The following is a 10,341-nucleotide window of genomic DNA, read 5'->3' as shown; positions in this document are numbered from 1 at the left end:
GCTTCTGCACTCAACACAGGCGACCCCAAGACCAGGTCCTAGAGCAAACTAGGTGTAGGCGCGTTCCTCCTGCTTATCTAGGAAATTATTCCTAACCCTGCAGGTTCCTGCAGAGGCTCTTGGCTCTGGTTCTGGCCGGTATGCCTCGCAAGACGGCTGGATTCTTATTTCTACACTCACCCACTTTCTAAAATCAAACCTGAGAGGAAGGGCACGGCCCTGGATGAGAATGCCCTGAAATACTAAGAGCATTCTTCCGCAGGGACGTTTACAATAGGGCTGCCTCTGGGGACCGGCAAAGTTAGTCCTTGGCAGAGTGGGAAGGGTGTGTGTGTGTGTGTGTGTGTGTGTGTGTGTTGCGTTGTGTTTTGGAGAGGGGGAGGGAGAGAGAGGAGAGGGAGGAAGGGAGGGAGGGAGGGAGGGAGAGAGAGAGAGAGAGAGAGAGAGAGAGAGAGAGAGAGAGAGAGAGAGAGAGAGAGAGAGCGCTGGTGGGGCGGGGTGGGGGGCAGGAAGGGAGGGATGGGTGGGGAGGGCAGCTGCCTGCCCTCTAGGCTCCTCCCGCTCCGGGGCGCCTCCGCCCTCTGTACCCGCCTCGCGTACAAAGACGCGCGGTCTTCGGCGCTAGCCTCATCGTGGTGTGCCCAGCTCTTCCAAGGACTGCTGCGCCTCGGGGCCCAGGTGAGTCCCGCACCTAATATCTGCCCTCTGGGAACCCCACACCCGCTTGCTTCGGCCTCCAGCCAGGCTTCGCGAGGAGCCGCGCCCCGCGAGCCTGGGTGGGGCCACCCCTCCAGCTCGCACACTGCTTCGGACGCCCCCAGACCCGCTGGGGCGGAGGCCAGTCTTGTCTGGAGCTACCCTATCCTGGCGGTGGAGCCGCTGTTCTGTTCTCCTTTTCCGCGTGTGGTTCTTCATTCTCATCTTTTCTACTTTGCAACTAGTCTTAGAGTTAACTGGAGTTTAGCAGAACCTGCTTGCGCTCTGTCCCAGTTGGCAGTTCCATGAAGCTTCAGGCTACAGGCAGACCTCAGACCAGATGTTCATAGCCTCCTCCCTAACCAGGCTGTCTGAGCCGCTTTGGCCAGGGAGGACTGGAGGCTTGGCAGCTGGAGGATTTCCTTTCTGAAGGACCCTGCTCTGCTTGTTGCCTTAGCCCCAGTGCAAATTCCAGGTTGCTTCGGAAGGATCTTTAAAGTAGGACTTTCTGTCTCTCTACCAAGTGTTCCTCTAGCTACTCGGATTAAATAAAGGGGACCAGAGAGAGGTGGAACGAGAGAGCAGGCTTGGTGAAGAATCTTCAGTCCGGGATTAATTTGATGTGGTGCAGTGAGAGGGATGTACCTGCTTCACGGCCTGAGCTTGGCCACAGGAATGACTGACCTCTTTCCTAGCCCTGCCTAGGAGGACTCTGGAGAAATTGCTGAGTGGGTGGCAAGCAAAACAGAAATGTAACAGACTAGCAGAGCCCGGATCCACATTCTGAAATCCACAGGACCCACCTCTCTTCATTCTCCTACCCACACCCCACGCCCCAGGAAAGCCAGACACATTCTGCAGGGTGGGGCTAGCACAAAGGGTTCCTGGATTCTCCTAGTGATCTGCGGCCTGTGACTCAGCTGTGAGACCTTGGGTGTGGCCTAGCTGGTTGCTGATTCTCTGTGGATGGTTTGAACAGATCGCTCCCTGAAGGAAAGAGGAACTGTGCCATCTTCCAGGGCATTTTCCAAGAGGAAATGAGTCACAACTAACTGGCCACCAACCTGCAGGAGGGGTTTCTTGACTGAGCTGCCTGGAAGGGCAGTAATTAGACTGGCAGAACCATTCCAAGTCTGTCCCGTCCCCCCTCCCCCCAAGCTTCAGTTTCAGCTTCCAGGAGTGGATTTTTGCATGTTATACTTCAAATTAGGTAGAAACTCCCTGTCAGAGAGCTTGCCTTCGGTGTGTTTCAGCAAATTGCAGACGGTAATGCCCAACGCTCAAGCAGGAAGGAGGAGTTCATATAACTCCCTGAAATTCCATTTACCTTAGTCCTCCTCCCACTGCCTATGCAATGTCACTGACCTTCTAAGAGTAGTGTTGTTTGTTTGTTTGTTTTTGGTCTGCTTGGCATAGAGCAGTTATTTGGGTTCACCCTAATTTCTAAGTGATGCTGTTCCCTGGCTTTTCCTAAATACAACATCAAATGGGCCGTTGTCCTCTTATGTCTGGCCTCTGGCCAGCCTCTGAGCAGTCACCCCAATGTGGTCAGGCCTTGGGCTGGGTGGGGCTGAGGCTAGATACCTCCCTGCTTTCTACTGACAGTTGAGAGAGAGAGAGTCATGTCTCCCCGCCTCCCAGCAAATACATAAGTATTTGATATGCCTTGGACACATTCCATCCATTTAAGCCTAGCTAAGAGAACAATAGGATTCTTTCAGAATTATGAAATAAATTAATGCTCACAGTGCTGGGGAAAGATGGGCTCTCAGGATTCACAACTTAGGAATCACACCTCAAAAGCAAAGGGAGTAACAGGCTTGGCACGTGTGAGGGTCTAGCTCTTCAGGACCACCACCCCTGGTGGGAGGCAGGGAGGGCCTGATTGACTTTTAAAAACAACTTTCAACCCATCAACTAAACAATTCTCACTGGTCAGTGTAGCTGATGTTGTTGGTTGGGTTGCTGACTCATGACAACCCCTCATGGAAAAATGGATGCTCTTGGTTGAGCTAGAGTTCTTTCTTCCTATTGAATTGCATCTGGAGCTTCCTTTAGCAGACCATGTCTGTAGTAAGCAAGTTTTATTTGGTGAGAAAGTCTGAGCTAAAATCCATTGTTTTAATTTCATTCCTACCCCAAATATACTGTAAGGGTCAGATTCAAAAATGTCCTCTGGATTCAATTAAAAAAAAAAAGTATTGCTCTTCAAATTCTCCTAAACAAAAGAATAGAAACTCTACAAATGTTTTTAAAATAATGGATGTTTGTGTTCACTGTCACCCTAATTCTGGGTGGCTTCAAGAAAAGTAAGATATGGACAAAATACAGATGAACAAAAGTAAATCAGGCCTCCAGCTTCTGAGATTTATAGCCTAGACTTGGGCATAGGTCCAGAACAGACATTTGGGATTGCTTAGGAAGAGGGACGCCCACCCTATGCCCCTCCCCTCTCTTAAAGACCGACAGAGAAAATAAGAACATTCTTGGAATTTAACACCATAGGGAATGTGTGCAAAGTAGGTGTTTGCTGTAAAGGAAACAAAACCAGGAATTGTCTCCTTCAGAGGAAGAGACAGTTAAGACAGGTTGCTCAGGCTAACGTGAAGGGTGTAGGCGGACATCAGAATAAAACGGTTCAGTACAAGGTGAGTGGGTAAGGCCTGAGTCTTCCCTGCAGAGCTGGCCAAGCAGTGGCTGGTGTGATGAATGAAACCAAGAGAAACAGCAGAAGTGAGAAGCTTGTGTGTCTGACCAGACCTGCTTAACAGGACACATAGTTTATCCCTTTGTTTCTGAAATGTACTCTATACTCCGCCATTCCATTCATAGGTGAACCCTGCTGAGGCCTTTCCCCCCCCCCGCCCTTCCCAGAACTCGTCCTTTAGCTGCTGTGCTCTGAGCTACCTTATTGTCAACTGCCTAAAGACAATTTCATCTGTATCCCTTCTACTTTGAGCCATTCATTTAACAAATGTTATCTAGTGGTCTCTCAACTAAAGCAGAATAATATGTGGTTCTTGACCAAGACAGTTCTGGAGGCGAGGCAGACAGGTGAATAGACCAGGTAGGTTTCCCCAACTCTCAGACCAGTGTCCAAGGCCCTCATGACAAAGTGTTACCCAATCAGAAGGGGAAGGCCCACCCCATCTGGAGTGAAGTTTGGGAGGGGGGTGTTAGGTGGAGTAGAGATGCCAGATTCAAATTCCTGAAAAGCTTTCATTCTAGTAACTGATTATAGAGTGTAGTGATCCCTATAATGCACGCAATGGGGGATTGGTTAGGACCACTCTGTCAGAGAAGGACAATATGATGCATTTGTTCATCCAAGAGAACAGCATTTTCACATTTCTGTTACACGTGTTTGTTTGTTGTTTTGATTCTTGAGGCAGGGTCTATACCACCCAGCCTGACTGATAACTCCATTTCACATGTCTCAGCCCCATCTCACTCCCGATTGCTCAGTTTGTAGTTCTTGGGATTGCCCCTACCACACCTGGATTCTTTGCATTACTGTAAACCTTTCTCCAGAGTAACTCCTTTCTTATAGCCCTGGTCAGTGCCTTCTGGGATCAAGGTCATATGCTGTGAATTTCAACTCTGTTTTCACTTTCTGGCCAGACTCTATCTCTGTGTTATTATTGCAAGTATCTTGAACAAGCAGGGAGTCAGTGGGCTGCTCTGTGTGTGGAATAAAACAGGGGAGTTAGGGATAGAGGACCTGGGGCAGAGGTGAAGCTTCAGGGAGGAACATTGTCACTTCATAGCCCTCTGGGTAAGGCAGGAAGAAGTGGACTAACCTCAGACCTTAGCTCTCAGCAAGGTAGCCTGACTTCACCCTCCTGAAGAGGACATTCAAGTGAGGCCAGGATTTCCTCTGCTTACAGCTTGCATTTCCTAGGAGTCCTAAATTGGCCTGTTTAGGGGGAAAACCCTCTTTAGCTCTGCAGTATACTCTCCTGATGCCTGGGAGGAAATACACTGGATACCCACCTGGTTCTAACAGTTGGGATGTCTGGAATCTGGAGTCTTTGCTCTGAGAGGAGGTCAGAAAGCTCTGTGGCTCTGATGTGGACACAGACTTTAAACTTCGTTGGCATCTGGCTCCTTTCCTGAATGATTGAAGGACTGAGGTGGCATTCCATGTCCTTCATTAGGTGATTGAAATTCAGTTCTCTTAAACTCTGTGCTTTAAAATAGACTCTCTGTAAGCCAGCCAATGCCATTAGAAACCCATATCCAGGATTAGGGAGGTGGGGCAGATTCAAGGAGTATAAGATAGGAAAAGGGGAGGGGCTCCCCTGGATTTCATGCCATTGTGCACCTTGAAGTGTAAACTTGCTGCTGTCCACGTCATGCATATGAATCAGGCCAGATCCTCACTGACGGTGTTCTCAGGTGTGGGATTCCTTAGCGGTTCTTATAATTTTTCTGAGGCAAAGAGGTAGAATTACAGCCCTTAAATATAGCTCTTCAATGCTAGTGTTCAGCGCCACGTCTTTGACTCTGTAAAAGATAGTATTTAGAAGCCAGGCCTAATGGCTCAGACTCAGTTACTCAACAGGCAGAGGCAGGAGGATCTCAAGTTAAGGCCAGTCTAGGCAAGTTAGTGAGGCCTGTGAAAGAGGGTCAGGGTGTATATATAGTTCAGTGATAGCCTGTCCTAGACCCTAGGTAGGGTTCAGTCCGTGTGTGTTGGGGTGGGTTACAGAATTTAGGGATCTGAACAGGCATTGTCAGCAGCAGGATTCAGACCAAAGTATGCCCTAGGTTCCTGTTGTTGGTCTTCAGCAGGAGAAGTTGTCAGCTTCTCCTGTTTGCATTCAAAACTCTATACGGACACTGAGCTCCTCTTGGCACTGGGTCTGGCCGAAACCTTTGCCCCAGTTCATTGTACCAAACACAGTGACCTAACATTTCCTTTCCTCTCTTTAAACTCTTCATGCTGAAAGGCCCTTGGTCTCTCAGTGCACCCCAGCTTGTAAGGAAAACGCGTCTTCATAGTCATACCAAAAATGTATCTGGCTCCTGAAGGAGTTTGTACATATATGCGTACTCATTCCTTTTCTGCTGAACTTGATAATGAACTTTATGGAGTGTGTGCTCAGACAGAGCGGCTGCGTTTTACTGCTAGAGCATGAGTTCAGTGTTTGTAGAGTACACACAGCCCACAGACAAACCCATCTATAAGCAAGTTTCTAATCTATAGAGTCAGATTGGTCCAGGTCCCTGCTTCAAGCCAGGGAGGCTGAGGCTTACTATAGTAACCAAGTTGGACTTGTGACTTGTTGGTGTTCAGCCATTTCAAAGAATTACATTTTCTGTGCCAAGAGAAATAAGGAAACATCTCTTTAACTCGGTACTTTGTAGTTAAAAAGAGCATCTCTAGTCCTACTTTCCCAGAAAATTAGATCTTCTTTTTCTTGATTAGGAGCATATAGAGTGGCTGACAGGAGTAAATCCCACATTCTGAGATCCAATACCTGAAGTGTCTGTTGCTACCAACAAAAGCCCCCAAACTGAGCCTTGGATTGATTAAATTTTATGGGAAAGGTAATTAGACCTTCTGCTTTCTCCTTTCCCATCACTGTCTAAAGATTTTCATACCTGTGGTTTAAAAGTTAGTTCAAACTCTCTTTATGTCCTTTAACAGGTTTCGACAGATTCTTCAAAATGCCATCCCAAATGGAGCACGCCATGGAAACCATGATGCTTACGTTTCACAGGTTTGCAGGCGACAAAGACCATTTGACAAAGGAGGACCTGAGAGTGCTCATGGAACGGGAGTTCCCTGGGTTTTTGGAAGTAAGTGCTGAAAGTCTCAGAACCAGACATAAAAATCAGAGTGCCCTCCCCTTTCTTCTATCCCTTCCCTGTAGGGTCACTACTTGGGCGTGTTTCACATCCATTTGCTTGGTAGATGGTACCTACTGTGTGTTAATATATCACAGGGGCAGCAAAGTGGAAAAGATTCCACCCCTGGCTTCAAAGAACTCTCAATCTGCAGGTGAAAATATCCACACCCATTGGCACATCATGAGGGGGAAAGGCTTTTCACAAGTATGTAATAAGCCAGGGATGCTACACCTTAAGTCTATAACCTTCATGATGGAAGTTCCACATTCTGGTCATATGCCACTGGGAAAAACTTGAATCTGCCCTGTGTGTGGATGTGAGGTGCAGGTTGAGTCTAGGGCCCCATTCAGGCAAAGCAGGTGCTCTCTTGGAGAGCGCCCCTCTACTCAAATCTTCTTAAATCCCTATGAACAAAAAGAATTTTCTTCTTTTTCCAGCTCTAACCCATAAAGGGATCATGTTAATTGCTGGCTGAATAGGAACAAAGTGTCACTCCAGAAATAATTGCTTTTTACAATGTCAGTGTCATCTTAGGAGCCTGGAAGCACAGCCTAGTTTATATCCCACTTTGGGAAGATTGAACAGGACTTCTCATTTATGGTAGCCAAGACATTAAGTCACTAGGCATAGTTGTCCTTTGACTTTATAGGCCTCCAAGAAACAGTTGCTGAATTTAATATTCATGTAAGACAAAATATTGCTTGACACAGTAGGACATTGTGGTATAATCCCATCTTTTCCTGGAAAGAAAGGTTGGTTTCTTGTACTGAGTGCATTAGTCCCTGAAGGGTAAAGGGAAATGAGGGTAGATCGCTAGATCCCATCTCTTGTCATCTATCTGATAAATAGCACACTATCTAAGGCCCTGGTTCCTACTCTAATAAACACAGGGCTTTGCAGGAGACTGTTTTTACACATCATCAACATCAGTTAAATAGGTGGCCTGGCTCCTCCCATTAAGCTGCAGTCACCCCAGTACTAGCTCAGTGAGCTAGTTCCTTTGCTATACTGTGATGAAGTCCCAAATAAGCACAGAGAAGCACTAGCTGTGGACTAACAGTGACCAATGGCTTTCATTCTCTAGTCCTGGTTCACATGCCCACTTTCCACTTGATATGATTCTTCTAGATAAACATGAAGTGCAAGAACAAAATGTGTTCTTTGTAAGCCAGCCTGTCACATCTGCAGAGATATTCTCAATATTAAAATATTCACTCATCACATGTGACCAAAGACACAGATCCTTCCATAGCCAAGGTTCTGTGACATGAGAAACACAAAGGATGTATGCAAGGGGTTGAGCGAGCCAAGGCAGAGCAGCCTACTCCAGGCACAGACAGGGCCGTAATTCTAGACGTGTACTCACTGCATTAACAGACCATTTTGTTTCTAAAGTAGATGGCTTATGTCATCCAAACTTCACTCATTCTGACCACAGCCAGGAAGCTGGGGGTGAGGCCAGAATTAGCTGCATATTGCAGGTTTCAGTTGATAGCTTAGGGTAGGAGTTTGCAGTCTTTGGTAGACAATATGGCTCTACCATAAGAGCTCTCTTATGTATCCAGCACACTTAAATATTGCATGTCAGTCAGCTCTTCCCTTAATCATTCAGTCATTGGAATTCATAGCGACTTTGTGCCTCTTAACAGCCTCTACTGCATTAGAGGTTATTTCTCTCTGAGACAGCCTGGACCTATCTATAGGAGTAACCACAGTTTTGCACTTCTAACCAGCAAAAGGAATAATCAAGCTAATCACCATAGAAACAAGATGCAAGTCCTGGCATCTGTCTATTTCTGTCCCACACACTCGTGCTATGCAGTTAAGGAGTTTTTTGATTCTACCATACATATTCACTGGAGTAGATCTGTGTGTGTGTGTGTGTCTGTGTGTGTGTGTGTGTGTGTGTGTGTGTATGCATGTGTGTGTGTATAAAGGCCCAAATTTGATGTTAAATATCATCCCTCAATCACTCTCTGCCTAAAAAATTTTTTACATTAATTAATTAATTAATTTTGAGAGTGTACCGTAGGATGCATGAGGAGGTCAGAGAACAACATGGAGAAGTAGATGATCTCCTTCTATCATATGGGCTACAGGGATTTAGTTTAGGTCATCAGACTTAGCAGCAAGCAGACTTACCCACTGAGCTATCTCACAGGTCTATCACATTTGAAATAAGGTCTCTGACTCAACCTTGAGCTGGCCAGTTTGGCTATACTGGCTGACTAGTAAGCCTTGGGAATCTTTCTGTTTCTGCCTCCCTGTTGCTGGGATTCTAGGATTGTACCAGCTTTTACGTGGGTACTGTGGGCGCCAACTCAGGTTCTCATTCTGGCACCTTACCAACTGAGCCGCCCTCCCAGCCTCACACACTTGTTTTGAAAGTTGTTCAATGTATGAGAATAAGATGACATACATTTACCAACTCAAAGATTGGAAAGAAGCAGACCACGTGATTAGCATTTCAGTTCATGAAGAGTGGAAGGCCTTCTAGAGAGGATACTCAACATCCAAACTCCTGTCTTCATAGTTATAGTGGATATGTGAAGACAAACTAAACTGTGGTGGACTCAGGTGACATAGCTGATATGACATACAATAGCACACTTGGTTGTCTCAGCTGCACGAAGGAGAAAAAGAGAATTCTCCGAGTCTTCTCTAAAAGCAAAACCCAGTGTCCTCATGAGCACCAGCTTAGGACTAATACAGCAGTGAGTGCACCCAAAACTTATCTCTGAGTAATCTGAAGCTCTCTCTTCATCAAGAGAGATCCCTTTTAAGGATCTGACCATGGTGTCAGGAATGAAAATTTGCTTTAAAAAAAAAATCTAAGTTTGAAGTAGAAAATGGTGAGGATAGTTCTTAGGCACAATCTAAATATGAAGTTACTGAAAAGGCACTCTAAAGAAAAAATGTAAAAAAAAAAAAACATGCTGATGACTTAACAAAGGTCACTTACGACCTAAGACTAGAACAGGATGACGTGAGAGATTATGCTTATGCACAAGGTTGTCAGAAGTTTGAATCAGACAAGATAATAGTTGCCTATGTTATAACATCATCAACTGACATTGTTTGCCTTTGTTCTAATTATTATTATTATTTTTAGAATCAAAAGGACCCTCTGGCTGTGGACAAAATCATGAAGGACCTGGACCAGTGTCGAGATGGCAAAGTGGGCTTCCAGAGCTTTCTATCACTAGTGGCGGGGCTCACCATTGCATGCAATGACTATTTTGTAGTAAACATGAAGCAGAAGGGGAAGAAGTAGGCCAACTGGAGCCCTGGTACCCCCACCCTGATGCGTGTTCACCCACGGGGTCACTTGAGGAATCTGCCCCACTGCTTCTTGTGAGCAGATCAGGACCCTTAGGAAATGTGCAAATGAGATCCAACTCCAATTCAACAATCCGAGAGAGAAAACTTAATCCAATGGCAGAGAAGCTTCTGAGTTTTATATTGTTTGCATCCCATTGCCCTCAATAAAGAAAGTCCTTTTTTTAAGTTCTGAATTTGAGGTAGTGTGTTTCTTGCTCCTTCTGAAATGCTTGCTCCCTGCTTCTTTGGGTCAGGAAGAGTCAGCATGACCTTGGGCAATCAGCATACCACAGGACTGTCTCCATAGGACCAGTGAAATGGGACCACTCAGGCTTGGATCTGACTTTTCTATTTGTTTTTCAAACTATGTCTAAGTGAAGGACCAAACCTCAAAGCGTTCCAAGAGGGCTCTTCAAGAACATATTCTAATTCCGTAACTCCTCACAGCATAGTCTTACCCATTAAATG

At 46.0% G+C, this 10,341-nt stretch overlaps 1 protein-coding gene across 1 annotated transcript; it reads left to right on the top strand.

Annotated features, from left to right (window-relative positions):
• Positions 1-548: 548 nt before the first annotated feature.
• On the top strand, positions 549-10,067 carry S100a10 (S100 calcium binding protein A10). The gene is made up of 3 exons (XM_021158870.3): positions 549-678; positions 6,350-6,501; positions 9,665-10,067. The coding sequence occupies exons 2-3, from the start codon at positions 6,370-6,372 to the stop codon at positions 9,824-9,826; spliced, it is 294 nt and encodes a 97-aa protein (XP_021014529.1). The 5' UTR covers positions 549-678; positions 6,350-6,369; the 3' UTR covers positions 9,827-10,067.
• Positions 10,068-10,341: the final 274 nt, after the last annotated feature.

This window comes from Mus caroli, unplaced genomic scaffold (assembly GCF_978045245.1).
Source record: "Mus caroli unplaced genomic scaffold, Mus_caroli_1 scaffold_3, whole genome shotgun sequence".
NCBI classification, from domain to species: Eukaryota; Metazoa; Chordata; class Mammalia; order Rodentia; family Muridae; genus Mus; species Mus caroli.
Note: the sequence above shows the minus strand (reverse complement) of the source record. Positions and strands in the feature narration are given on the sequence as shown.